This window comes from Maniola jurtina, chromosome 9, assembly GCF_905333055.1.
Source record: "Maniola jurtina chromosome 9, ilManJurt1.1, whole genome shotgun sequence".
Lineage (NCBI taxonomy): Eukaryota > Metazoa > Arthropoda > Insecta > Lepidoptera > Nymphalidae > Maniola > Maniola jurtina.
In genome coordinates this window covers 13,255,754-13,283,390 of record NC_060037.1, presented here as the reverse complement: position 1 = coordinate 13,283,390, position 27,637 = coordinate 13,255,754, and the positions used below count along the sequence as shown (strand labels likewise).

Sequence of the window (27,637 nt, the reverse complement as noted above, 5' to 3'; positions counted from 1 at the left end):
TGAACATAATACTATTGTCATATCTTAGCACCATACTACCTATTAAACATTGGATCACAGAAAGATTTACATAAATTGATAATATTTAAGGTCAGTTTAAAAATATTTGTAGTTTTAGTTTGAACAGGACAAAAATTGTATAGAATCAGAGCATTACACAAAATTTGAGATGTATTTAACATGCTGCAGACAAAACAAAATCTGTACAAATAATAAATACCTATACTTCATTTATAGTTAAAATCAACTGACCTGCTAAAGAATCCAGACAATCCTTTCTTCTTCAGCTTCCCATGATCTTGCACACCCACCTCAGCGAGGTCATCTTTAGACTCGCTCGACCCCAAGGAGCACTCGGATAGACTCGACACAGTACTTGAGAATGACCCACCATCCTTGCCCCTCTTGTGACCACTCACACTGCCCCATTGAAGAGTACTCTTAGGAGAGTCACTGGTGTCACTTTTCTCACACGTTGATATGGAGAAGTTACCTTCATCACTAAAACTGCTCTTCTTTGACAGCTTGTCAACATCATCCGAACATTCCTCAGTAGATTTTTCAACCTTAGGGCTCACAAAATGCAACTGTTTCGTAATAGGATTATAGGCGAGCTGTATATTATCTAAGGCTTCACTCAGGCGCATCCCGCTTTTTTGGCACGACGTCGACATTGCGGAGACTCAGATATCGAACTGCGTTCACAAACCACAACCATTTTTCAGATAAACGCACAAAACATTTTTAACTTTATTGTGGCTAATGCCATCGTTTAGCATAATGATAATGATCCACAAACGTTGACCACTGCAACTCGTTAACTTAATTTGGTGTTTACTATGAACATAATATCATGAAAACAATATTTGTAACTAATTTATCACAAAGTAATGGAAAGCAAATATTTTTGATTCCTTTTGATTATTACTGTCTGACGGAGATATTTTACTAATTTGTTTACACTATTATATTATTATAGTTTTTAAATTATTACTAGGACTAATACTATGTTTTTATAATAACAGGAATATTATATTTTACGGAACTAAAAACATAAAGCAAAACAACACACCCACTACCTTTTCCTTTCTACTGTAAATAAAATTGACATTTCTGATTTCTGCTGCAGTCCCCTTGGATTAAACGTAACTCAACTAAATCAAGAAGATATCTAAATCATAGTAAAACTCTAAAAACTTCATTCTTTATAATCTAGCCAGTTTATAGGATTCTTGACGTTTACAATGCTTTGACGTTCTCTGTACTGTCGTCTGTCACTGCCAAGCTGCAGCGTTTAATTATTGCAAGTATAAAAATTAAAATTATTTTAGTTTTTTAAAAATTATAATAAGATCATCGAATAAGTTTTTAAAAACAAGCTTAATTAGTGTTAGTCACTCTTAAGCATAGGTCCTAAGTGTATAGAAGTCTTGATGCTGATTAGTGAATGAATTTAAAATAAATCGCCAGTCTGTCGAAGCGTTTAATTATTGCAAGTACAGTACCTCCTCTGGCTATAATGTTGGTAAAATTGAATAATATGTTGCCATCATACTTTTTTTTTTTTCTTTAAATCTGGCTTTACTCTGATTAGCCAATGTCAAGTTTGTGATATTTTCAATTTATTGAATTTATACAAGTATGGACTCCGTCTGCGCCGGCGCCCACCGACATACGCGCGGCGCCCCTTTAGAGCGCTTCCCAGTCAGTTCCACCACCAAAAAACACCAACTAACACAAAAACCAGCCACTCTTAACAAAAAAAAAACTCCAAACAAGCACAGCACGCGCGCCAGCAAACGCCATCACAGACGAAGTCCACCATCATAATTGTTATAATCCTATTTAGGTACTACCTGTACATCAAGCTACTTGTCAAAATCCCAATTTCCTCCATTGATCGAATTATCGCGTAGATAATGGACACAAACACCTACGGTTGACGAGAAATACCGTCGAATAGCACGAGTCTCTGCTTATCTTAGGGTCAAGCATTATTACTGTATTAATGCTCCATCTATAGACACAATATTTATTAGATTCATAGAGGCTCCAGTTTTAAAATGAAACAACACTGACAATATGAAAATAATTTATTTGGTGTCTCATTCCTGTTATAAATATTCGTACAACGCCGCGGCCGCGTATTTATCACAGATCGCGGACGCGGACCGATAACTAAACTATTACAAAAATATATTTATCATTAGTACAATTATTTACAATTAAATACAAAACTACGCACGAAACCAACAGAAATATCGGACCTCTTGTTTTACGTAATGTAAAATCACAACTAAAAGTATACATTTCATACTCATCATAAAAATTATTGAAGCTGAGTAGTTTGTGTTTATACCAAGGTATAAAACAATTACATACCTACTTAGTATGTATTGTTGATCATTATTTATTGGAAGTGTCTAGAAACCCGCAAATGGTCGTTTGATTCAAAAAAAAATTACAGCCATAAGCAAAGTTATTCCATAAAAAATTGACCTTTGACAGTTTGCGTTGCGACACTTTAAAAAAGTTAATAAAAAAACTTGTGGCCGTATATTTTTTCTAGCACTTTTTTACTTGCACTAAAAACAAGTTGTGAAATTGTATACAAAACTTGTAAAATACTTCAATTCACTTGATTCTATTATTATTTGTACAAGAGAGACAAAATATATCTGAATACAGTGAAAAGTTTATTATTTGACATGTTTTTGAAAATTTATAGAAGCTTAGTAATAGGGTCCCATTGGCTTCGAGTACGGAACCCTAAAAATGCCATTTATATATGAAATAACTAATGTATGGTCCGTTAAAATACTGCTAATCACTCACCATCACATGCAATTTACACAAAAATTAATAAATAATAGAAACTAAGGGAGATAATACTATTTCAACTCGTCTTTATATTCGAGTCTGTGTTACGTAATTCGGGGAATAGCTCCAGTATGCAGAGATCCAGCAAGTTGTACACCAACTGAAAAAAAAAACCAGATTATTGAGATATTATTAAACAGATTTGTACCTTAGCTCAATACAGCAAGGTTCAATTTTTAATAAACGCATATTAAGTCTACAATCTATATAGTATTTGTATAACATATCCTTCTGAGGTTATCACTTCGTTAGCGTGTTTCAGGGTCCACAGTGAATCATTCGAAGATACCTGTGGTTCCATCTAGTGATATAGTTGTTAGTTACTTTCATCACCAGTTCGAATTATGTAATTGTTGAAGTATCCTTTTGTATGATGCCAGGAACGTAATCCAATGTATCTATGTCCGTTATAACTGTTAATGGTTTACTGTCCCAAATAAATAAATGTGAATAATATATACCTGTTTGTTAAGTTGCGGGTTCTGTATGAGCTCGAAGGCGGTAAGAGTGGCGGCGGGCAAACCCGGGCCAAGCGCTAGTGTAGCTGTAGGAGGGATCGCCCTCAGTAACTGATATCTTGCTAGCTGACGTTGGTCGTCGGGGTCTGTTCGCGGTGACGACTTCTTGCCGAATAGAATACCTGTAAAAAAAAAAAAATCCAAATCGGTCCAGGGGTCTTTGAGTAATCGGGGAACATACATAAAACATATAAAAAAAATAAAAAAAAAGATCCCGACGAATTGAGAACCTCCTCCTTTTTTGGAAGTCGGTTAAAAAAGATAACATTTCACATTTATAACATTGTAGGTATGTATTAATATTGTAGGAGTATAAACAATGGCAGTCTCACAGTGTCAACATTACGCGGAAATTAATGAAAGGTTGACTGACGAATAAATCGCGCGGCAGAATAGACACCCCCCGCTTCCATCTTAGACTGCATCATCAGTCACTACCAGGTAAGATCGCAGTTAAGGGCTAGCTTGTAATTGATAAAAAAAACCGCGCCGTCGCGCCTTACTTCTTGTCACCAATATGTGGATGAATCACCCACTGCGCAAGTTCAAGACGCAAACAAGGTGTACAGGTAGGATTTGAAGTACCAGGATTTCATAAACACAGGAGTTGCCATAGAGGAATTGTTAGATAAATGCGATGTTCTCACCGTGTCCCAACCGTATCAAATGCGCCAGCCGCCTCTCATTGAGGAGGTTGTAGAGGCACCTATTGAGGAGCGCGTTGAACACATCGTCGAGCATGCGCCGCGACATGCCCACGAAGTTGCCGACTAAACCCGTCAACACACTGCGCCCTTTTATCACTTTTGACACTGGAAACAAAACTAACGACTAGAAACTCGTATTATATAAGTCCATTGAACCAATCTCAAAATTTCGCAAGATCAACAAAAACAAGTTTCAATAAAAATATAAAAATATTAAATTTAAATATCAAAAATTATAAACTTATAAAAGTAGTCGAAATTCCTCGAACACGTACGAAAGGATTTGCTTCCTCTTTCCTAATTCGAACCGCTAGGATATGGAACGCCCTTCCGGCGTCAGTTTTCCCTTCCACCTATAATATGGGTACCTTCAAGTCAAGAGTGAATAGGCAACTTCTAGGCAAGCGCGCTGCATCTTAGGCTGCATCATCACTTGCTAGCAGGTCTGATTGCAGCCAAGCGCTAGTCTATATAATTAAAAAAAAAAAATATGAAAATATCGTATACATCAGTATGTAGTATTGTCGTTAATTGTAGTTATAAAGTGCTTAAAAACCAAAGTCTTTGGACAGTGTGTGTTGCCAGTAATGAAATATGGATCTGAGACATGATCGTTAACTATGGGCTCATGAGAAAGCTCAAAGTCATCAGCGATGGAGAAAGCTATGCTTGGAGTTTCTCTACGTGATAAATCAGAAATGAGGAGATACGTAGGAGAACCAGAGTAACCGACATAGCTAGGCACATAGATCTAAAAATCGATAGACGTTGGGGTTCCAAGGTGCTAGAATGGCGACCTCGCACCGAAAAGCGCAGCGATGAAAGACCCCCTACTAGATGCACAGACAACATCAAATGTATTGCAAGGATTCGCTGGATTCAGGCGGCGCGGCTGTTGACCATGGTGTGTCAAAGTTCCTATAAGAGACCTATGTCCAGCGTGAATAGCTATCAGTTGCTAATCATGATGATTTGTTTCTGTGTGTACTTACATAAATACATAGTACACTGCGAGAAGCCAACAATGGTGTCTTGGTATTCCATATCGCGTGCGACCACAGCCGGCTCGACATCGAAGTTGTTGCGGAATATGCTCGCGTGTATGTTGCGCGCGTTATGGGGACGTTTTACCATCTCTAGGTCCTCTACGTTCACCTCCTGAGCCTCGTCTATGTCGCGGGTTGTACCTTGTTTTCTGTTGGTGAAAGAACAGTGTGTGTTAACCTTTACGCGCGGTTGAAGTAGAACTGTACGCGCACGGGATTACTGCATTGTCAGGGTTCCGCACCCGAAGGGTTCCAACAGGACTCCATTGTCCGTCTGTCTGTCTATCAGCGGGCTGTATCTCGTGAACCGCAATAGATAAACAGTTGATATTTTCATACAATGTGTTCAATTTTTATTATTTGTTGTTATAGCGGCAATATAATTATTGCCGCTATAACAACAAATAATAAAAATTTCAAAATGACCATCATAAAAAGTGTTATTTCTTGTACAATGGTACGGAACCCTTCGTGGGCAAGTCCGACTCGCACTTGACCGATTTTTTTTTCCTTAAATGATGATGTAAAGATGTAAAAATTCCTAGTTGAATCAACTACATTACTGAAAATATCAAAATCAAAGCATCTTTCTTGTCCAAAGATAGAAGAGTATACTTACAAGGCCTGATATCGTTCCTTATCAGAAGAGATGAGGAAGTTTCTGAGGAAGCTTTCCAAATGCTGTCCCTTTTCCTTCCGCAGTTTATGAGCTACCGACTGGTAGATATTGCCCAGGTCTGACGCTGAGGCGTTTAGTGTTGAAGCTTGGACCAACTGCAGGGAAAAATAGTCCTATTTAGTGCATTATTAGGGCTCAAGATGATATTCTGTACCTGCGCAGAAATCTAATTTTTCTCAGCCAATCATAGCGCGTATCTACGCTATTGGTTGTTGCCTACGCGCCATGGTTTGTGCGTACGAATAATGAGCGAGACAGCACGATTCTCTTTTGTTCTAGTGTTTAAAATCTTAACGTCAAGGAATAAGGTCTGTATTTCATTGGTTTTGGTCGGCGTTAGATCGCGCTTTTCGTCGCAAACGCGTTTTGCCGATGCAGCTTATAAAAATGGTAGTACTGTAACGTAATTGTATACGTAATATGGGTGCCTGAATAAAATCAGTATTGAATTAGCTATGAGGGTTTCACTTCAAGAGGAAAGGAGGAAGGTAACTAACCATAGAAAAGTCGCCGTCTACCGTGAGGAACAAATGTAGAAGCTCGCTGGTCTGCAACAGGTTTATTTGTATGAGGCGTTGCAGAAAGTCCTCGTATTTGTAACGAAGCGTTTCTAGGGGGCTGTTGTCTCTGCAATCAAAAATATACCCATACAGGGTTAACAGACACATTTTCACATTTATAGCGAAAGTATGTATGTCTGTCTTTTCACAACCAATCTGTTTAATCTTTGACGAAATTTGGTACAGAAATAACTGACATCACGAGGAAAGACAAAGGCTACTGTTTGTCCCAGAAAATTAAAGACTTCCCATGAGATTCTCAAAACCTAAGTCCACACCGACGAAGTCGCGGGCATCATCTTGTAGTTTACAAGCTTTTTTCAATTCAATTTTTTTTAATACATATTTTCGATTTGCGAACGTCAATATACAAAATAAAAAAATAAAATATTGATTTTCACCAACCTTCTAGAAGGTAGCGGAAGGTCCACCAGTAGAGTATCTCCGTGAAATTCCAACAGTTTGCTTCTTAGTAAATGAAAATCATGCTCGCTTCGCTCTAAACTGAACAGTGTGGGTGGTAGCCCTTCCCTCACACGATGTACCGTTAATGTAAACACTCGGACAGAACCACGACGGGGTGGTGGTTGCTAAAAGTAAAGTATAATTAATCTTCTGTTTGGGCTTCTTCTCAGACCAGAGCGCGTTTTTAACTTTATAGCTTTAGGTTTAAGCTTACAAAATCAATTATTATCATCATTACAGTGCGACAAGGAATTTTTGGCGAGTGACCAAAATGGGACCTAATGTTAATCTTTGAAGTGTCAAGCTGTCCCCTTGTATGTATGTTGCTAAGTAAAAAATCTGAATTTCACTCTTTTTTAGGGTTCCGTACCTCAAAAGGGAAAACGGAACCCTTACAGGAGGATCACTTTGTTGTCTGTTGGCCAGTTTTTTAAATAGTAGAGCCATTCATATACATTACTTCAAGATATATCCTGATTATCTATCTATCCTTATCTATTTAGTATATTTGTAAATAATATTTATATAATGTGTATAATATTTAGTATATTTGAGGGTACATTACAAACAAAAGGCACACGACAATCTCCAGCTTTACAGGGGTAAAAATCTTACCAATCTAGTCTCTACATTGGTCAAAACAACTTTGTATGTGCTCAAGTCTTGGTCCAACGAGTCGTCTGAAGCCAACGAGTCTATATACTTCAATATATCCACATTGTCTAGACTATCGCCGTCCTCTAGCTCCACACTGAGAGACTCCAGGATTTGTCCGTCTATCACTTGAGGTTTTAGCACATTCTTCAATTTAATGCCCAGTTTTAACATGTTTAATTTGTCTTGGGGTCTGTAAAGGAAAATTTTTATAAATAAAAACCGGTCAAGTGTGAGTCGGATTCACGCACACAGGGTTCCGCACAGTGGTACCATTGTACAAGAAATAACAGTTTTTGTGATGCAACCACAAATTCACGCTTTTCGGATTTTCCGCTTTATTTGTGCTATAAGACATTGCTACCTGTAAAATTTCACGATTCTAGTTCAACGGGAAGTACCCTATAGGTTTTATTGACAGACACGACGGACGGACGGACGGACGGACAGACAGACAGACAGACAACAAAGTGATCCTATAAGGATTTCGTTTTTCCTTTGAGGTACGGAACCCTAAAAATGCGCTAATAATAATTATAATATAATCTTCTAAACTATAAAAGTTAATGTTTGTGTTTATTCACTCGTTACCTTTGCGTTCGCGCATCGTTCATCTGATTGAGTTGAAACTTTGTACATTTGTTGTTAACACTTGCTCGCACGAGTCGTAAATTGAAAGAGGCAGTACATAATATGTAATATCAAATTTCATATTTAGTTTATACAAGTTATTTACCTTTTTGTCATTTGTTTCTGGTAACCGATAGGTATTCTTGGTCCAATGTACAATTTATAAAACTGTAAATAAAATTTATTTTGGTTAAAAGAAGTTTAATTTTTAAAATACTTCATGGTTGGAGTAATGCACTTACTTCTTCACTGTGTAAAAATTTAGGCAACATTATTTTTTCCAAGGCTGAGTGAGATTGCCGTGCTGCTTGGTACAAAGCTCGACTGGTCTGCAATCTAAAAACATAGAAGATGATTATACAAGCTGCTACGTACTGTCCCTCGTTCCCCATTTTTTCCTCTTTTATTTGACATCCCACTCGATGCAAAAAAATTTGGAAACCCCCCACTTTTTTGGATGTAACATCCGTCAGGTCGATTTTTTTCGTATAAAATGTAGCCTACGTAACCCGGTTCATAATAACGAATCGATTTTAACGAATGATCGATTGATCATTCATTAGAATCGGCTCAGTAGTTTAGGTGCTACGATGGAACATACATAAATACAAATCTACATATATAAATGCTAAAATCATAACTCTTCCTTTTGGCTTTGTCGTAGTCGGGTAAAAATATTATGACGTATTCACCTGGTAACCCCCTCAGGGCCGGCTTCAAGCAACTCCTCTAATTCAGCGAGCAAAGCATCCGGGAGAGCAACTCGTGGAATTTCCGAAGACATGTACCGCGAGAATAACTCGCGAGCTTCTTGGTGTAAGGACGCCTTCTCTTCCGATGTTAGTTCCGGGTTTAGGATCCGCGTTTGGAATGATTCTGTAAACACAAATCGTAAAAAAAAAAAAAAAACACGGCTGCCCTGACAAAAAACTGGCCCAGTGCGAGTCAGGACTCGCGCACCGAGGGTTCCGTATTAGGGTATTTTTCCGACATTTTGCACGATAAATCAAAAACTATTATACAAGGAACCGAAAGCTTAATTTGCTATAATCCGCCAACCAACGAAATTTGTATGGTGCAACATGCAGCATGCGATATGCACCGCACGCCTTCCCACTGATGAACATGCAGGAAAAGCCAGCCACCAAGCAAGTCACACGTGCCACCACCACGCAGCACCACACAAATCCCGATACCACTCGAAACTTAAAAAACTATTATGTATAAAAATAAATAAAAATCTATTATAGAATGTACAGGTAAAGACCTTTCATATGATATTGCACTTGGTATAGTTATCTTACATTGGAAATTGAAAATACTAATATTTGTTCATGAACATATTTTAATTTTTTTTTCTGATGTAATTAGAAGTGGTCCTGGTTGTTCAGAAGGAGCTCCTAATCAATTTTTGTGATGAAAGAGAATAACTTACTGATGTCCTTATAGAACTGCAGCAAGTATATATCAGTGGTTGTAGTCTTCAAGTGGTGAAGTAAGGCATAGAAGTGGTCCTGGTTGTTCAGAAGGAGCTCCTAATCATTTTTTGTAATGAAAGAGAATAACTTACTGATGTCCTTATAGAACTGCAGCAAGTATATATCAGTGGTAGTAGTCTTCAAGTGGTGAAGTAAGGCATAGAAGTGGTCCTGGTTGTTCAGAAGGAGCTCCTAATCATTTTTGTGATGAAAGGGAATAACTTACTGATGTCCTTATAGAACTGCAGCAAGTATATATCAGTGGTAGTAGTCTTCAAGTGGTGAAGTAAGGCATAGAAGTGGTCCTGGTTGTTCAGAAGGAGCTCCTAATCAATTTTTGTGATGAAAGAGAATAACTTACTGATGTCCTTATAGAACTGCAGCAAGTATATATCAGTGGTAGTAGTCTTCAAGTGGTGAAGTAAGGCATAGAAGTGGTCCTGGTTATTCAGAAGCAATTCTAAGTCGATTCGCAGTAGTTTTGCTCTAGCACCGTATACTGATTCCGTTTGACGGACGAAGTTCTCTAGAAATTCTACCTGTGGAGTTTTGAAACAATCACACTATCACACTAATATTATAAAGGCGAAAGTTTGGAAAACCTAAATCCACGCGGGCGAAGTCGCGGGCATCGGCTAGTCAAGAATAAATCCAAGTATTCAAGTTAAAAACTTAGTTACTAAGGCTACCACTGAATGCTAGATTTATTAAGATATTTCTAAAAATTAATCTAAATTTATGGATAAAAACCGGTCAAAAAGTGTGACTTGCATATGAAGGGTTCCATCACTTACATACCATTGTACAAAAAATAACAATTTTCAATTCTTTTTTGTGATGTAAACACAAATTCATGCTTTTCGGATTTTTTCCTTTACTTGTACTATAAGACCTACCTACCTGCTGAATTTCATGATTCTAGGTCAACGGGAAGTACCCTATAGATTTCTTGACAGATGCGAGAGATAGACAGATAGACAAACAGACAGACAGACAACCAAGTGATCCTGCAAGGGTTCTCTTTCCTTTTCTAAAAATGATTAAAAAAAATATCTGCAATATCTTGGCTAGACTACAAAATTTTGTATGTCAAAAAGTTACCTTATAATTTGGTGTGGAGGGCAAAGCAGCCATGGTCTCATCCCCAGTGGCAAGCACTATCAGTGTGTTCAGTATGTAGGGATCCGCGAGCACATCCGTCAATGATAACAGGACCCAGCCAGCGAATATCTCTCTAATTAGCACTCGAAATACTCTGAAACAAAAGAAAAATTCAGAATGAAAATTTAATAAGATTTAAATAGAGTTGCTTCTAAATGAAAATGAAGTGGAAATTAGGCATTAGGCATAAAAATCAAGAAATAGGGTGTAAATAAATCGTAAATGTAATGAATAAAGGAATGGTAATAAAGTGAAAAATGAATTTATAAAAGCTACCTTTGAAATGAAAGTGGAGTGATATTAATATGAAGTGAAAAATGAATGGGATTGGAGTGAAAACGAAAAAAAGGATTGAAAATGAAGTGAACCAGAAATGTAAATTAAACCGAAATAGAGTGAAAATATAATAAAAGGGGAGTGAAATTAAAATACGATCAAAATTAACAACAAAAATAAAAGATGTAAATATGAAATACAGATGAGAAATGGGGTGACGATTAAATCAATATAGGTCAAATAAAATTGAAACGGAGTGAAACAGGAATGAAGACAAAGTGAAAATCATTTTTTAGGGTTCACACTCAAAAGGAAAGTAACTAAATCACATATATGTTCTATACTAAATGGCGCAGACCGTTATTAACTCGCAGAGTTCTACATAAAGGTTTTAGGTATATCTTGTACAATGGTAAGGAACCCTTTGCATGCGAGTCCAACTCGCACTTAACCGTTTTTTTTTTGTTTTTTTTTTCAACAAAAAAGATAACAATATTGTTCATTGTACTCACGCATTCTGGCACTCAACGCTTCTCAGCAGATATGGTAGCAGCGCCTCGGTAACGCACCGCAAGTAACGCAACTCAGCGGTGCGATTGCTGGCCGCCACGTGAATCGACGGCCGGCCGCCCGCCGACCACACGGAGTAGTGACGCAACGCGCACGGCACCAGGCGCGAACAGATGAAACTCGCGTAGTTTATCTACAAATAGTATAATATTAACTGAGGACTTCGTCGGTGTTGGTGTTACCTGGTGGGCGTGCTCTGGCTTTTCGGAGTGTTTTTTTTTTTTTGTTGAAACTGACTGGAAAGCGCTTTAAGGGGGTGCCGTGCGTATGTCGGCGAGCGCCGGCACAGACGGGGTCCATACTTGTATAGTTTAACTAACTTGTTACAAATAACTACAAACTTGACATTGGCTAATCTTTGTAAAGCCAGACGAGAGAGAAAAAAAAATATTAACTGACTAAGGGTGGTTACGCACTCATCAGATCTGAAATCCTGAAGTAGTCATATGACTACATTAGTGTGTATATGTAAATATGTAGTCATATATTTGTGTGGTAGCTTATGCATTAGATTTCACATCCTTCATCTGATTTCTCTCCGTCATCAGTGAGAATATCTCGGATGTGACATGGATTCAAATTTGACATATGACCTAGACATGTCAAAGATGTCTGTGATGGTCACCATATTTGCAAGCAGATCTTCTCACTCATACGAAGAAATCAATCAACAATCACTGGTCAGCCAAATCCAAGCCTGACTACTCACAATACCCGCACTAAATGGCAACACTGGTACCAAAATTGTGTCAAAAATCTGCATGCAAATCTGTATCACACTAACAGAGTTTTACAACATAAATTCTTTGACAGATTTTAAAGAAATGCTATAGTTCGGTACATTTACCAGAAATATCAGTTCCTATGATGTTGTTCTGTGTGCCTAGTGGGAGATTTTTAACCTATTCGATCGCGTAAAAGTTAACTGCGTATTGTATGGAATTGAAACAGCGCCATCTAGTGACAAGAAGATAGCGCTGTTTCAATTCCATACAAAATGCAGTTAACTTTTACGCGATCGAATAGGTTAAAAATCTCCCACTAGGCACACGGTAAAGGTTCTGTCTGTGCAACCTTATTGCGATGAGTAAACTATTATTTATTTGTTACCTTAAGAGCTCTTCTAAGTAGAGATGCAGAGGCAAATCTGAGTTGGTGACGTAACTCATCTACAAAAAACGGTTGCAGAGTAATCTTGCTGTACCATGTGTTTATAAATTGCTCCAAAATTGTATTATAAAACTGAAAATTAAAGAAAATTGATAAATATTTTCTACATAGGTTTTAATTTAGATTTAAGTTTATTTTATAGAAGTATTAATTAATAATAATAATTATTAATTACCTATTTCATTGAATAAACATTACTACCATCAAATATTTCTATTCTATTCTAATAGTTTATTTTTAGTACATAGCTTTTTTAGGTGCCAATATTTTAAACATTTTATTTTGTTGTTTTAATGTGGGTTTGTGTGATTGAGTAGTTGAGTAGGTGGTATCAATCAATGACTTTTCTAAAATTCAGCTACCTGGAATTGAACCTGGGACCTAAAACCACTGCAGAGGTCTTTAAAACTACTCCTGTTTTTCATCTTGTGTTACAACTGCTCTACCACCCATTCATCCTCACTTTACACTACACAGGTTCTGACTTACATCTTCTATGGCCTGGTCCAATTGTTTGTGTATCTGCAGGCCAGCCCAGGGCTCTGCAAATATTTCCGGATCATGTCGGTCACAGCCCTTTGAACCGCACGTGTCGCAACCCTATAGGAATAAAAAGAAATCTTGTATATAGGTATAAATAATAATGTTAGTCTACATTATTTATTCACACATCATAAATGAAAATCATAATTACTAACACCTGAACATGACTAACTAGTAATTATCATCTGACTAATAAAGTCATTAGATGGTAATTTAGTGTTACTTCATGCTCAATTTACACCATTTAGTGCAATTACTTTTTAAACTAAAATGTATTGGTTGATTTATTTTAAACTAGAGGATGCCCGCGGCTTCGCCCGCCTGGATTTCGGGGTTTTAAATCCCGCAGGAACTCTTTGATTTTCCGGGATAAAAAGTAGCCTATGTCCTTCCCCGGGATGTAGCCCATGTCTATACCAAATTTCATCAAAATCGGTTCAGCGGTTGGGCCGTGAAAACGTAGCAGACAGACAGACAGACAGACACACTTTCGCATTTATAATATTAGTATGGATATACTTTTTTACATACTTATAATAATCAAGCCTATCCATTAGTCACTACCAACTTTGCTCTCTTCAATACAATTAATTGTTGTGGTTGGTAATTAAATTAAAAATAAATAATGTTATCTTATTCATCATTATAATGTTATAGAACATTACAGTAGTCAATGTATTCAGTACTAGAGGCTAGTAACCCTACAACGATCAATTACTTCAATGAAACTAGGGCAATGTTTATAAAAAAATATTGTCAACACAAGGCACTTACTTTGACAGGGGCTTCGTCTATATCGTCCTTTGGGAGGCTTTTTATGAAATGGCACGTTACTTGTTCCACAAACCATTGCAAAATATTCAAATTCAACGCGTAATAACACGCTACACAACCAAAAACATAACTGACAAATATTGTGACCAAGTGAAACCTGAAACAATGTCGAACTTTCTCAATAACTTAACAACCATGCATGTTGGCTTCATAAGGATTATCACTAATAATTACCACACCTGTAAACAAACGAAATAGCGAACAAAGCAATTAGAATTCCTGCGCAAATAATATAATTTCTATTATCAATTTTTTCTATAAACTTGGTTTGACATCTTTCAGTCATGGTTAGGCGACGAACAATGACGTTTTTGTTGGGGTAACCAGCTTGAAATTGAAAAATCTTACTATATCGTCCCAAACTCAAGAAAAGAACGATTACATTATTATGAGAAAAGGAATGGAAATATCACGGGAAACATAAAACCATGGAGAAACATGAAAAATTCCTACTTTGTTACGCCCTAACGGGGCTTCATAATGTAATATTTATATTTTTATGATGTAAGACATGAATGCAAATAAAGGTAGAATAAAGAATAGTGCGCGTGGGAATTTTTATATGATAGATCAATCAAGTCAACTACCAACCACTAAGGTAGGTATATACAGAACGTATTTCTGGTACCTCATTGGTTTCTGGCACCACATTTTCATATTATTATGCGCTGAACATATTAAATAGTCTGATATTCCTACGAATTGAGTAGAAAATTACCATTCATGGTCACACTTTTTCCAAGTGACATATTGTAAACTATGTTGCTATCATAAATAATTATTTGGTATTTAAAGTTGCCAACTTTTAAAATAAATTGAAGTTTATATTTTATTTATTTTGTAGAATTAAATAAATAAAATAATAGATAACCTAGTATGGTGTTTAATGTTTAATAAAATACTAATTGAATTTCATACCATCGCAATGATTTAGGAATTTTTTGCTGGTTTCGTAAAGTAGTTAATCTATTTTAGTTTTTAAACGAAGACTCAACTGTTAACCTTCAATTCAAAATTCAAAAATTCTACAACTATTAACTATTTTGAGTGATTTTGAGTTTTTGGTAGGTATCGTGTAGGTATCTTTTGGCTCTTAATATTTATTTACAAAAAGGAAAACATACCAGTTAACACAAAACAAACTAGTGAAGTAGACGCACTACGGTTAAAAGGTATTTTCTCGTACAAGTTCTCATCATAACTTAACATCTTAAAAACATCGATGTCTTAAAAAGGTCGATGTCTTAAAAAGGTACCAAGTTTTAATTTCGATCACCTACCAGAAAAAAATGTTCCAATTTGATGCTTCTAGTTTATTTAGTGTTTGATAAGACTTTAGTTGATAAATTAACAGCTTCCAAGTTATCCCGCTTCCATCTTAGACTGCATCATCACTTACCATCAAGTGAGATCGCAGTCTGGACTTAATTTGTATCAGAATAAAAAATACTTATTGAGTATAAGAGCGCATTGTCGTCCCTTATCATTAAATAGTGTGTTTACATAGTTCACAGGTCATCTTTTTATCTCATAGACTCTTATCATATTTGCGCAAGTTAACTACTCATTCTCATTAAAATATTAACTCTCTTTAATGTATTTTGTTCACTTTTAAAGATAAATATAGACATTAGGTTTTGTGACGATAAAAGCTTACTTAATTGATTTTATTTTGGGCAATTTTGTGTGATTAATTTCTCAAATAAAGTTTTCCTATAGAAATATTTAACTAAACTACTTAATTTAAGTGTTTTTGCTGTAAGTATCTCATAACATCCTACTGTATTTATCCACCCTGGATCCGCCTTGTTGATATTTCTGAAAATCCTTAGCGGGGCTTACATTTGTCTGGTAGGGGGGGCCTTGGCCATGGCTAGTTACCACCATACCAGCAAAGCTGTTCTGCTAAGCGATTTAGTATTCTGACACCCTGCTGTGTAGAAACCAAAGGGGTATGGGGGACTTCGTCTGTGTTGGCGTTTGCTGGCACATGCGGTGCCTTTTTGGAGTGTTTTTTTTTTTTGTTAAAAGTGGCCAGTTTTTGTGTTTCACTGGTGTTTTTTGGTGGTGGAACTGACTGGGAAGCGCGCTAAGGGGGCGCCGCGCATGTGTCGGTGAGCGCCGGCACAGACGAAGTCCATACTTATATAGTTTCCCTAACTTGTAAATAACTACAAACTTGACATTGGCTAATCTTTGTAAAGCCAGACGAGAGAAGCAAAAAAAAAAGGGGTATGGGTTTCATATAAACTGCCATACCTACCCCTTCCAGGTTAGCCCGCTTCTATCTTGAACTGCATCGTTGTTCGCCATCAGGTGAGATGCAGTTAAGGGCTAACTTGTATATGAATAACAATCTCAAGTTTCTAGATTCAATAGTTCAAGCATATGTAAATCAGTCAGTTTATCTATACTAATTCTATACTAATAAATAAAATTGGAGTGTCTGTCTGTAATTTCGAAATAACTACCTCATATTAAGCTCATATGGTTATTTGAACAATACCAACACTGAATAACACGTTTTTAAAATTTTTGTCTGTCTGTCTGTCTGTTTGAAAAGGCTAATCTCCGGAATGGCTGAACCGATTTTGACGGGATTTTCACAGACAAGTTGAGGATTGACCAGGGCGTAACATAGGCTACTTTTTTAACCGACTTTCAAAAAGGGAGTTGTGTTTTTCTACCTATGTACACCGAAATCTCCGAGATTTCTGAACCAATTTGCGTAATTTTTTTTTTAATCGATAGAGAAACTTTGCACCATTGTTTCATAAAAAATTTGGAGTCCAACTCCTCAATCCTGATGCTGCAGGGGATCTGACCAATCCACGCGGGCGAAGCTGCGGGCATCAGCTAGTTAACTATATGAATGTAAAGAACCACATTTTTTTTAAAAGAATATTAGCCATGTTTATCATGACTAATATTCCCCTTTCCCCTCCAACTAAGCGCAAAGCTGTATTAGGAATAGGTACGACAATAGTGCAATGGGTGGGGTTTGAACCGCTGAATGTGTCCATTATGGTGTGATTGAAAGAAACCAGCAAACAAACTTTCAGATTTAAAGTAGTAGTGATAGATAGATTTTTGATTATTATTTTGTGTCTGATGATATTTATATTATTCTTTTGTTCCAGCCAAAAATGATGCTACATAGATACCTCCTACAGGTATCTAAACAATGTTTAACAAGGCAGTACACTCTACACTCAAACTTAAAGCAGTCATACTGTGAGTTGAGACATAGATACAGCACTAAGACCAAAGAAAGAAAGTTCACGGAGGGACATGAGTGGGTGGTTGTAGAAAATGATATAGGCACAGTTGGAATAAGTAATTATGCACAAGAATCTCTGGGGGATGTGGTTTTTGCACAGCTTCCTGACCCAGGTAAGCAATCTAGTTCTAGTTTTCCAAATTAGAAATACTTTACTAAGCCAACTTCTAGCTTTTAAGATAGGTGAAAATGTTAGCAGGAAAACTTTTATTAAATGATATCTCTGGAATGGTGATTCTTAGAAAAAAAAGTATACAACGATTTTTTTTATAAATAATTTTATGGTTAACAATTTTTGTCTTAACTATTTTATGATAAAAATTGCTGTTTAGCTGAAAAATGCAAAAATCCTATTTTGTGAACTTTCACCTTGAATATATATTTTTTGGAAATGTGGGATTGATGGGGACTTTTCACAGTTCATTTATCTTGGTATTCCCAACATTCGTTCCAATTTTTAGCTCTATGTGAATTATTGTATCCCTGAATCTCTATTTTGCCGGACTATAATACAATATATCATATACCATAGTGTAAAATGAACTTAGTATTACTATTTCATGTACGTTGATACGGAACCCATCGTATGCGAGTCCGACTCGCACTTGACCGATTTTCCTTTCTTCCAGGTACAGAACTCAAAGAAGGTGACGAGTGTGGAGCCTTAGAAAGTGTGAAAGCAGCAAGTGAAATATATTCACCAGTCAGCGGCACGGTCACAGAGAAAAACACTGATGTAGAGAAGAAACCGGCTTTAATTAACACATCTTGTTACGATAAAGGATGGTTGTTCAAACTTAAGATCTCTCAACCTGAGGAACTTAAAGAACTTATGACCGAGGTAGACTATGAAAAGTTTTTGAAAACAGATGCTGCGAAGGATCATTGATGTTTTTGTTGTTGAATAGATGTTTGTTATGTTCATATTGTTTAGTTATGTATAATATATAAGCTATTGACGTGATGATTTCTTTAATTTTAAAATAATATTCTAATCCTCCATAACTGAAAGGCTAGTCATCTCCTATACACTGTAAGGACCGTAGACAGTAGAATATATCTGTCTATTCCACATTCTTCAGTCTTGTACTACTTGCATCCAGTGACTTCCTGTGAGATTTATTTTTATTTTTATTCAGTTATAAGGTAGCTCTTGACTGCAATCTCACCTGGTGGTAAGTGATGATGCAATCTAAGATAGAAGCGGGCTGTCCTGGAAGGGGTATGGCAGTTTTTATTAAGCCCATACCCCTTTGGTTTCTACACGACATCTTACCGGAACGCCAAATCGCTAGGCGGCACCGTTTTGCCGGTAGGTTGGTAACTAGCCGCGGCCGAAGCCTCCCAAAATACCAGACCAGTGATTTAGACATAAAATTCCAAACCCAGCCGGGCATCGAACCCGGGACCTCCCACCAATAAGGCCAAAGCGCTTACCACTGTGCCAGGAAGGTCGTCTATATAAGTTAGATGTAGTGTGTCTATTTGGAGAGGAGATAAGATCTTCTAACACGGCTTCCCAGTTTAAGGGCCTATATGCAGACAATGGACTATTGTCCTCGGAAGACAAAATTGTTAACTTAGAAGTACATCGCGTACGATGGTCTAATTAACCCCTGACCCAAAAAGAGGGGTGTTATAAGTCTGACGTGTGTATCTGTCTGTGGCATCATAGCTCCTAAACAGCCTAATGAACCGATTTTGATTTAGTTTTTTTTTGTTTGAAAGGTGGCTTGATCGAGTGTTCTTAGCTATAATCCAAGAAAATCGTTTCAGCCGTTTGAAAGTTATCAGCTCTTTGCAAGTTATCCATAAGAACGGCGATTAGTACTATTAAAAGGACTTTAGTAATCTGCGGACAGGACTGTCGTTTGCGCACGTCCTTATGCATTAAATAAAACTCGGTCTATCAAAGAGATGTGTAGCAGACCAATCAGATAGTTGGTGTGATAATTTTTTCGCGTCGTCTATCAATAATTTGATTGGTATTCTGGGCCTAATAAATGTCTCTTCCCTTAGGGTGGTTACACACTCATCCGCTCCGAGTCCGTGAAAATACGTTCCGAAGTAGTCATATAACTATTTGTATTGTTGCTTACACACTACATCCGCCTTCTCTCGTCATCTGTGAGGATATCTCGGATGTGCCTCGGATTCAAATCGGACTTATGAAGATACTAGAGGGTGCCCGCGTAGATTTAGATTTTTCGATATCCCGTGGGAACTCTTTGATTTTCCGGGATAAAAGTAGCCTATGTGCTAATCCAGGATATTATCTATCTCCATTCCAAACAGCCAAATCCGTCCAGTAGTTTTTGCGTGAAGGAGTAACAAACATACATACACACACACACACAAACTTTCGCCTTTATAATATTAGTGTGATTTCAAAGATGCCCACTGAATAGCTTGGATTTGGATCAGAGATCGGATTAGTGCGTAAGCAAAATCCAAATTCAGTCCAAATTATTTATACTTATCCGTATGTACACGGATTCAGATCGGACGGTTCCAATCGCTCGTATCCTTTAGTAAAGGAAAAATGTACAATGTAAATAAGAAGACAAATGATTGTGCAATATAAATTTTATTTCAGTGCATTATACAAACTAATTTGTTTGATGAGTCACAACAAATAATCATGCGGATATAAAATGCTTTTTATTAAAAGCAACAAATTTTATTTCCGTTTTATAAAATTGTACCTAAAAATATCACAAATCAATTCCTTATCGAATATTAAGTTGGTTAAAATGGTAGGTTTCAAACAGTCAATAGTTTTTTTTTTGATATTATGAAAAAAGAAGTACTTACATAATTAGATAGAGTACACACATTAAATAATTGAAGCATTAGTTCCGCATGCTTGAAGGCCGATTTACACCAATTGCGTATTCAGCACACGTACACGTGACACGTGCGTAGTAACGCGCGTGAATCCGTAGACATAACTGCACGCATTACGTCTACGCGGACGTTCACGCCACGCAAGAGCGGTAGGCCATGTCTCATACAGTTCCATACAATACAACGCAATGGTACGTGCTACGTCTACGCTTACGCAGTCTGTGTGAACGAGGAACTACGATGACGACTGAAGGTGCCAGCGACGAAGATCTGCAGGAACTGTCGGGAGATGGTTTGGAGCCACCTCCCCCAACCTCAGCCCCCGTTACTGTGCCATGCGTCGCTCGCAGTCTGCTTATCACCGCGTCGCGAGCTGTGGCCCATTGAAAAGGACCCCAGACGGGTTCGAAACTACTTGGGCATACTGAAACTAACACGTTAATTTAGCCATCATACATTAATATTTAGAACTAGAGGATGCCCGCGACTTCGTTCGCGTGGATGTATGTTATTAAAAATCCCGTGGGAACTCTTTGATTTTCCGGGATAAAAAGTTGCCAATGTCAATTACAGGGACGCAAGCTACCTCGGTACCAAATTTCATACAAATCGGTTAAGCGGATGGGTATTTAGGAATCTCGCGGGAACTGTTTGATTTTCCGAGATAAAAAGTAGCCTATGTCCATCCCCGGAATATAAGCTAACTCTATACCAAATTTCGTCAGAATCGGTTAAACTGTTGGGCCGTGAGAAGGTAGCAGACAGACAGACACACTTTCGCATTTATAATATTAGTATGGATGAATGTCACTCACAATAGTTCAAATACGAAAATATCCCAATATATATAATCTTGACCGCCTGAACCTTTCCATTCAATATGTATGTATGTAAAACCGACTTATGTAAAAATAACCAAAATCTACAATCTACACTCTAAATACATAGTAATACACAGCACAGTATAAGAAAGAATACTTGTTTTCGAATAATGCATTTTAATAGATTACAAAATTCTAATTTAACACTAGATTGAATAATCTATATTCCATTTATCTTACGTAATTTTAATATGTGGTTTTTGCATCGATGTATTTTTGATTGTATCATGTGGTCTATGTCAATGAAATCAGAAATCACACGTCAAAAATGAATATCTATATTTTTGCCAAGTTAACATAATGTAATGAAAAGTTAAATTTCTCAAAATGTCACACCTAATATCTTGCAATTTTAATATTGCATACAATATACCTGTGAAATATATAAGAATATAATGCATAAGTAAAAGAATTGAACAATGTTATATACAGGGTGTTTGGGAATTAGTATATAAAGACGACACGTACCCATGCTACTTTGATCTGATAAATACAATGCTAAAGTAAATTGACGAAATAAAATTATAAAAATTTCCATACAAAATTTAAAAAACAATTAAGTATGTCAAAGTTTTCATGACCCTAACTCACTGAGATCGTTTGCTATCTTTAGATAGGCCAAGGCCAACGATCTCAGTGAGTTAGGGCACGTTAGGGCAATAAAAACTTGGACATGAAAAAAAAATTAAAATTTTGTATGGAAATTTTTATAATTTTATTTCGTCATTTTACTTCAGCATTGTATTTATCAGATCAAAGTAGCATGGGTACGTGTCTTTATTATATACTAATTACCAAACACCCTGTATTCAATTCTATATCTAGATAGCATTAATGTGATTTATAATACATTTAGTTTTGCATATACTATATTTTTGTAAATATTCAACTTATATTTTTTATATAAAACATAATTATTAGATTAACTATGAACTATTAAACATAACAACATTTATTAAATTGAGATTAAATATTGCTTTAAAATATTATCTAGCTCTCATATTATAGCTAACAAATATTTAAATATGGTTTGTATTTTTTATATGGCAAATAGTTTCAGGAATAACCGGGAAGACCTTTTCGAAAGAGGAATTCTGTTGATAGTTTCTTTGAGTGGAGTTTTTTTTAATCTTTTATTTACAGGTTTTATAATGCTATAATAGGTTTTATGTATGGAGTTATATTGCTATACACATAGTCGGCTCGACACTGGCGGACGACTCTACCGCCCGCCGCCTTACCTATATTATATCATACAAAAACAATTTCGACCATCAGAGTACAATTGTAACTACTTTGAATAAATGATTTTGATTTTGACTTTGACTATAAACTAGATGATGCCCGTAACTTCATCCGCGTGGATTAAGGTTTTTAAGAATCCCATGGGTAGGTACTTTGATTTTCCAGGATAAAAATAGTTTTCTGGAATAAAAACAATCTATGTCACTCTCCAGGTCTTTAAATCTATCCATGCAAAAAATCACGTCGATCCGTTACTCTGATGCGCTGTGAGGCTGTGACTGAAGAACAAACCAACAAATAAATATACTTTCTCATTTTTTATTTAAGTAACTTGATGCGAACGCGCACTGTTGTGGCATACGATAGTTTGTTAAACTAAAATATAGTTTTAATAATAAGTAATTTGTATATTTTGTATTTTTGTACACACAATATATAAGCACCAAAAACTTCATAGCAATAATCATATTTTGTACAAAATCAAAACCGTTATGGAGTTCTAAAATTAAGATTGCCTACTTTGTCCACAAAAATCTTACGACTAGATTAAATTCTAGAATTAACTCTTAACATGGGATTTCCTATAATAATATCTGAACTATAGTTGGCATATTTTCTCACTATATTTAAACATTTGAATATAAAGAGACCCTTAGTTATTTATCTTAATGTAATTCATAATTTTCCATACTGTTGTTAAATTTAAAATTTATATAAATGTATGTAGCTTATTTACTAAGCAGCGGCAATATACTGACAGCTTGAGCAGTTAATCGTTCATCAATGAACACGGACTGCTCGAACCGTCGCTGTCAACTGATCGGTCGACCGCTTGGACCTATACAGCGTGAAAGTTCTACCAAGCGAAACAACTCACGCTGTATATGCCTACTTTAGGGAATAGGAACTGATTTTTCAAAGGCCAAATAAACTTTTACAAATAAATTAATTTGATATTTTGACTTTCCAATACAAATATTGGCAAATCGCTGAAGCGCCTTAGTTGAACGTTATTTGGCGATTGAAAGGTCTCAGTTACTTAAAATATAGGGGGTTTTTTAAATAGTTAATTACTATTTTTGACAAAGTGCTTTCAATTCCACTCGAAAACGTTGCATTTACTTACTTAATATAAATGTCACTTGTTTATGTTTGATTTTTATTAATATTAATAATATTATTTATTTTTAATAGTATTAAAAGTATTTTTAATATAATATTTAATAATAGTTTATTTTTTCTTAACATTTCATATACTTTGAACAATATTATGTTTATATGAATTAAACTAAGTGATTATGGCAGTTACCTTAATTTACAAGTTGTGACTTATTTTAATTATGACGTCGCGCATTACTGGCCGCTCAAGTGGCGTTTGTTTCATTAAAAATCATGCAAAAATGCGTTTTTTTATTCAAAGACACAAGAATCCTAATAAGTATATATAACACAAAAATGTTTGTACCTATGTCCATTACAGACTTTGAAACCATCCAACAGATGTGCCTAAAACCAGTTTCATTAGAAAGGCAATAATACGAATATGGTTTTAGACAAAAAAACAATGCATTAGGCACATTCTTTTTTTATAGCGTAGTAGCATACGCCGGGTATCTGCTAGTATACTCATAACAATTGTTTGTGTTAAAACATTATCAATTTTTCAAAAATCACAAAATAAAGGTTAACTACTTTATTTAGCTACCCATTTAATAGTGAAAGGTTTATCTAAGGCCAAGTTCACACTAGCGACAGTCAGCACTTTGTTTTCATCGTAGGTGTAGTTAGTGCTAACACCGTTGACTGTGACGGTTTGGATGGCGTTTAGGCCGAGTATGCGTATGGCACTAAGGGAGGGTACACCATAGCCCCACCATTGTATTGCGCTTGTTAGCCGATTATCTTTGACCGAAAACTCGATGAGGCTGTATTTCTTTTCTTCGTATGTATCTGTAAATGTGATGGTTCAAATTAATGTCTGTAGTTTGCCAGTTTTTCGTCAAAATGATTAGTTTTAAAATTACATGGGTTTAAAGACTTGTATGTAAATACTTGAGCCCGTGTAGATTTGAAACTGAATAGATTAACACATAGAAACTAGTCTAGCTAACGTTGTAGTTAACTAGTCTAACTAGTTTACATTTCATTGTGTTTGATTGGTTAGTATTCGAATGAGAGCCAAAATACGTTTGTTTGGAGCGCACTACGAATAAAACCCCCTTAAAATATTTTTTGGATAAGATTAGGTGTCTTTAATAGTAATAATTTTACTGTAAAGTGAATACTGTAAGATTTTTAGATAATAACTACTAGCTGCTGCCCGCGACTTCGTTCGCGTGGATATAGGTTTTTGAAAACCCGTGGGAACTCGTTGATTTTCCGGGATAAAATCCTGTGTCTTAATTCAGGATATATCTCAATTTCAAATTTTAGTTAAATCCGTCCAGTAGTTTTTACGTGAAGCAGTTACAAACAGACACACACTTTCACCTTTATAACATTAGAGATTAGTGATCCTTAAAATGACCTAAAGACTGACTAACTGAAATACAACAAATACTTACTGATACTGTCACCATCGTCCCAATAAAGTTCTCCCTTGGCTTGCCCGTTGCTGTCAGGAACGACTAGCAACTGCAATGGAGCGCTTCTAGTTATAGCGGTGTTTACTGGACCCTTTGACGGTGGCTCTTGTAATGGTAAGATGGCACCACTCTATGACAAAAACAAATTTATTAGAGTTCTCTAACAGAACCTGCAGGTTAATTTTTAGTGTTAGTAGCTTTCATCAGAATGGCTGTATCACAACATGGCTGATGGTTAGTGAGCAACTTATAGCTAACATATCTGTGTCAGCAATGTCCTTTGTTTTATCCCTGGCTAATATTCGTACGTCCGCGAAACTATGCTACGGATCGTTTCCCATTTTATTAGTTTTCATCAGTATGGCCGTATCGACCATAACTGATGGTTATTAAGCAACTTACCCATAAATCCACCATATGTATGTCAGTAATGTGTTTCGTCTCGCCTTAACTAATGTCCGTCCGTCCACGGGACTGTATAATCGTTCCAAATACCATACTGATTAAAGCCACTTACACTATTAAAGAACGCTTCGATAGTGTTAATAAAAGAACAATAGTCAAAGAACACTTTGATATAATGTTAATAGCTTTCATCAGTATGGCCGTATCACTACATGAGTGATTGTTAGTAAGCAACTTACCCTTATAGCAACCATATCTGTGTCAGTAATGTCCTTCGTCTCATCCTTGGCTAGCGGCCGTCCGTCCGCGAAACTGTACCACGGATCGCTTCCTGGGAATAACGCTTTTGTAGTATTAGCGCCTTGCATCAGTATGGCCGAAATTAGAACATTAGGCCCTATGAGGAATTGCTCGTCTATTGGATACACGGCTTTATTTTCAGGGAATCTGAAACACAATTAAAACGATGAATAAAACGAGACATTTACTCAAAATATAATTTTCAAACTTGGCTTCTTTCTTGGCAGACACGACAGACGGACAGACAGATAGACAACAAAGTGGTCCGTTTTTCCTTTTGAGGTGCGGAACCCTAAAAATAAATAAAAGTCTGTTTTAGAATGTAAAGCCCTCTCATATGATACCCTATTTGGTGTAGTTATCATTCTATGAAAATTGATAATATTAATTATTATTTATTTGTTCATGAACACACTTATTTTCTTTTTGTGATTTAACCACAAATTCGAAAAACCTTCTTGCCAAACATGATTCTAGGTCAACGGGAAGTACACTATAGGTTTCTTGACAGACACAATAGACGGACAGACAGACAACAAAGTGATCCTATAAGAGTTCAGTTTTTCCTTATGAGGTACGGAACCCTAAAAATAACTCACTCAAAGAACAGCGGCCGCGCTACGGTCTCCCCATACAGATGCGCCCTCCAGAACAACGTATAGTAGTACGGCAACAGTCGGTAGCGCATCATCAAAGCGATACGACTCGCGTTCACCACTTCCGGGCCCAGGCTCACGGGGTCTTGAGGCTGGAAACCAGAACTAGAGTGAGGAAACTCTCGGTTTGATCCTGAATCAACAATTTCTCTATTCTCTACATAGTATACAAGTGTAAATTAAAAATTTATAACACCCCCGACAAGTGAAGATTAACTTTCAAATGGCTGAACCGATTTTCTCAAGCCATCTTTCAAACAAAAAAAAACGAAATTAAAATCGGTTCACTTTAGGAACTACGATGCCACAGACAGATACACAGATACACACGCCAAACTTATAACACCCCTTTAAAAAAACTTAAATTCACGCGGCCGAAGTCGCGGGCATCATGTAGTTGTTTATATATATTATTTTTTATTTATTTATTTAGCTCCACAACGCTCCACTCCGCTGTAGTGCATCGACACCTTTTATTACCTTAGCGTTAATAGTGTTGTGGTTCCTGGAGAAAGGATAGAAGGCTCCCAGCTGCATCCAGCGCTTGCACAACTCCACCGTGGTGTCCTCATTGAACCCGCAGATATCTGCGCCCATCATCGGCACTCCGAACAGACTGAAGCTTAGCAAATCTAGCAAAAATATTACAAAAATATTATTTTACTGGCTGATGCCCGCGATTTCGTTCGCGTGTTTTTTTTTTTATAAAACATAGCGAGCAAACGAGGAGGCGGGTCATCTGGTGTTAAGTGATTACCGCCGCCTATGAACATTTGCAGCACTAGAGGTACCGATGCGTTGCCAGCCTTTCAGGAATTTGTTTGTCCGCCCCTTGAATAACCCCATGTTCTAATCTAGTGGGAAAACCGCCGATGGGAGTCGATTCCATAGTTTACATGTGCGTGGAAAAAGGATCTGGCACAACGGGCCATATAGGTGGATGAAGTTTTTTTAAAAACCCTGTAGAAACTCTTTAATTTTCCAGGATAAAAAGTAGCCTAGGTATTAATCCAGGGTATAATCTGTCTCCGTTCTAGCCAAATCCGTCCAGTAGTTTTTGCGTGAAAGAGTAACAAACATACACACAAACTTTCGCCTTTATAATGTTTGTGTGATCAGTGTGATGTGATGATTTGTTTTTTAGATCACGTTAAAAAGCAATTATAAGGCATGATTGCCGGCAAGCGCAAGCCAATCCTGTAGTATAAAGTTTTAACGTTACTTACACAAGTTTAAAAAATCTATTAAAAGTATGCTCCTGAAAAAA

The 27,637-nt window shown here is 36.5% G+C and overlaps 3 protein-coding genes across 7 annotated transcripts in view; 1 reads left to right on the top strand and 2 right to left on the bottom strand.

The window, feature by feature from the left end:
* Positions 1–1,145, bottom strand: part of LOC123868153 (TBC1 domain family member 12-like) — a 71,698-nt gene extending 70,553 nt beyond the window's left edge. Inside the window, exon 1 of the mRNA XM_045910541.1 lies at positions 253–1,145. Coding sequence (XP_045766497.1) covers positions 253–674 — 422 coding nt within the window. The 5' untranslated portion in view covers positions 675–1,145. The remainder of the gene's footprint in view (positions 1–252) is intronic.
* A 932-nt stretch (positions 1,146–2,077) lies between these two features.
* The window catches only part of LOC123868162, a 37,286-nt gene continuing 11,726 nt past the window's right edge, over positions 2,078–27,637 (bottom strand). Inside the window, exons 16-36 of the mRNA XM_045910570.1 lie at positions 26,851–27,002; positions 26,314–26,462; positions 25,654–25,861; positions 24,989–25,139; positions 24,178–24,374; positions 13,284–13,394; positions 12,735–12,866; positions 11,567–11,757; positions 10,719–10,872; positions 9,979–10,156; positions 8,832–9,015; positions 8,382–8,475; positions 8,246–8,307; positions 7,471–7,702; positions 6,796–6,980; positions 6,328–6,457; positions 5,771–5,925; positions 5,098–5,300; positions 4,046–4,210; positions 3,342–3,520; positions 2,078–2,980 (exon numbers count right to left, since the gene is read on the bottom strand). Of these exons, the coding sequence (XP_045766526.1) occupies positions 2,897–2,980; positions 3,342–3,520; positions 4,046–4,210; positions 5,098–5,300; positions 5,771–5,925; positions 6,328–6,457; positions 6,796–6,980; positions 7,471–7,702; positions 8,246–8,307; positions 8,382–8,475; positions 8,832–9,015; positions 9,979–10,156; positions 10,719–10,872; positions 11,567–11,757; positions 12,735–12,866; positions 13,284–13,394; positions 24,178–24,374; positions 24,989–25,139; positions 25,654–25,861; positions 26,314–26,462; positions 26,851–27,002 (3,296 nt within the window). The 3' untranslated portion in view covers positions 2,078–2,896. The remainder of the gene's footprint in view (positions 2,981–3,341; positions 3,521–4,045; positions 4,211–5,097; positions 5,301–5,770; positions 5,926–6,327; positions 6,458–6,795; positions 6,981–7,470; positions 7,703–8,245; positions 8,308–8,381; positions 8,476–8,831; positions 9,016–9,978; positions 10,157–10,718; positions 10,873–11,566; positions 11,758–12,734; positions 12,867–13,283; positions 13,395–24,177; positions 24,375–24,988; positions 25,140–25,653; positions 25,862–26,313; positions 26,463–26,850; positions 27,003–27,637) is intronic.
* LOC123868161 (glycine cleavage system H protein, mitochondrial-like) lies at positions 15,092–18,415 on the top strand. 5 transcript variants are annotated; one of them, XM_045910568.1, is made up of 3 exons: positions 15,092–15,235; positions 17,312–17,564; positions 18,081–18,415. In XM_045910568.1, the coding sequence occupies exons 2-3, from the start codon at positions 17,318–17,320 to the stop codon at positions 18,338–18,340; spliced, it is 507 nt and encodes a 168-aa protein (XP_045766524.1). In that variant the 5' UTR covers positions 15,092–15,235; positions 17,312–17,317; the 3' UTR covers positions 18,341–18,415. The 5 variants fall into 5 exon arrangements, with proteins under 5 accessions (XP_045766524.1, XP_045766525.1, XP_045766520.1 ...); XM_045910569.1 differs by having other exon boundaries at positions 15,150–15,246; XM_045910564.1 differs by having other exon boundaries at positions 15,174–15,343.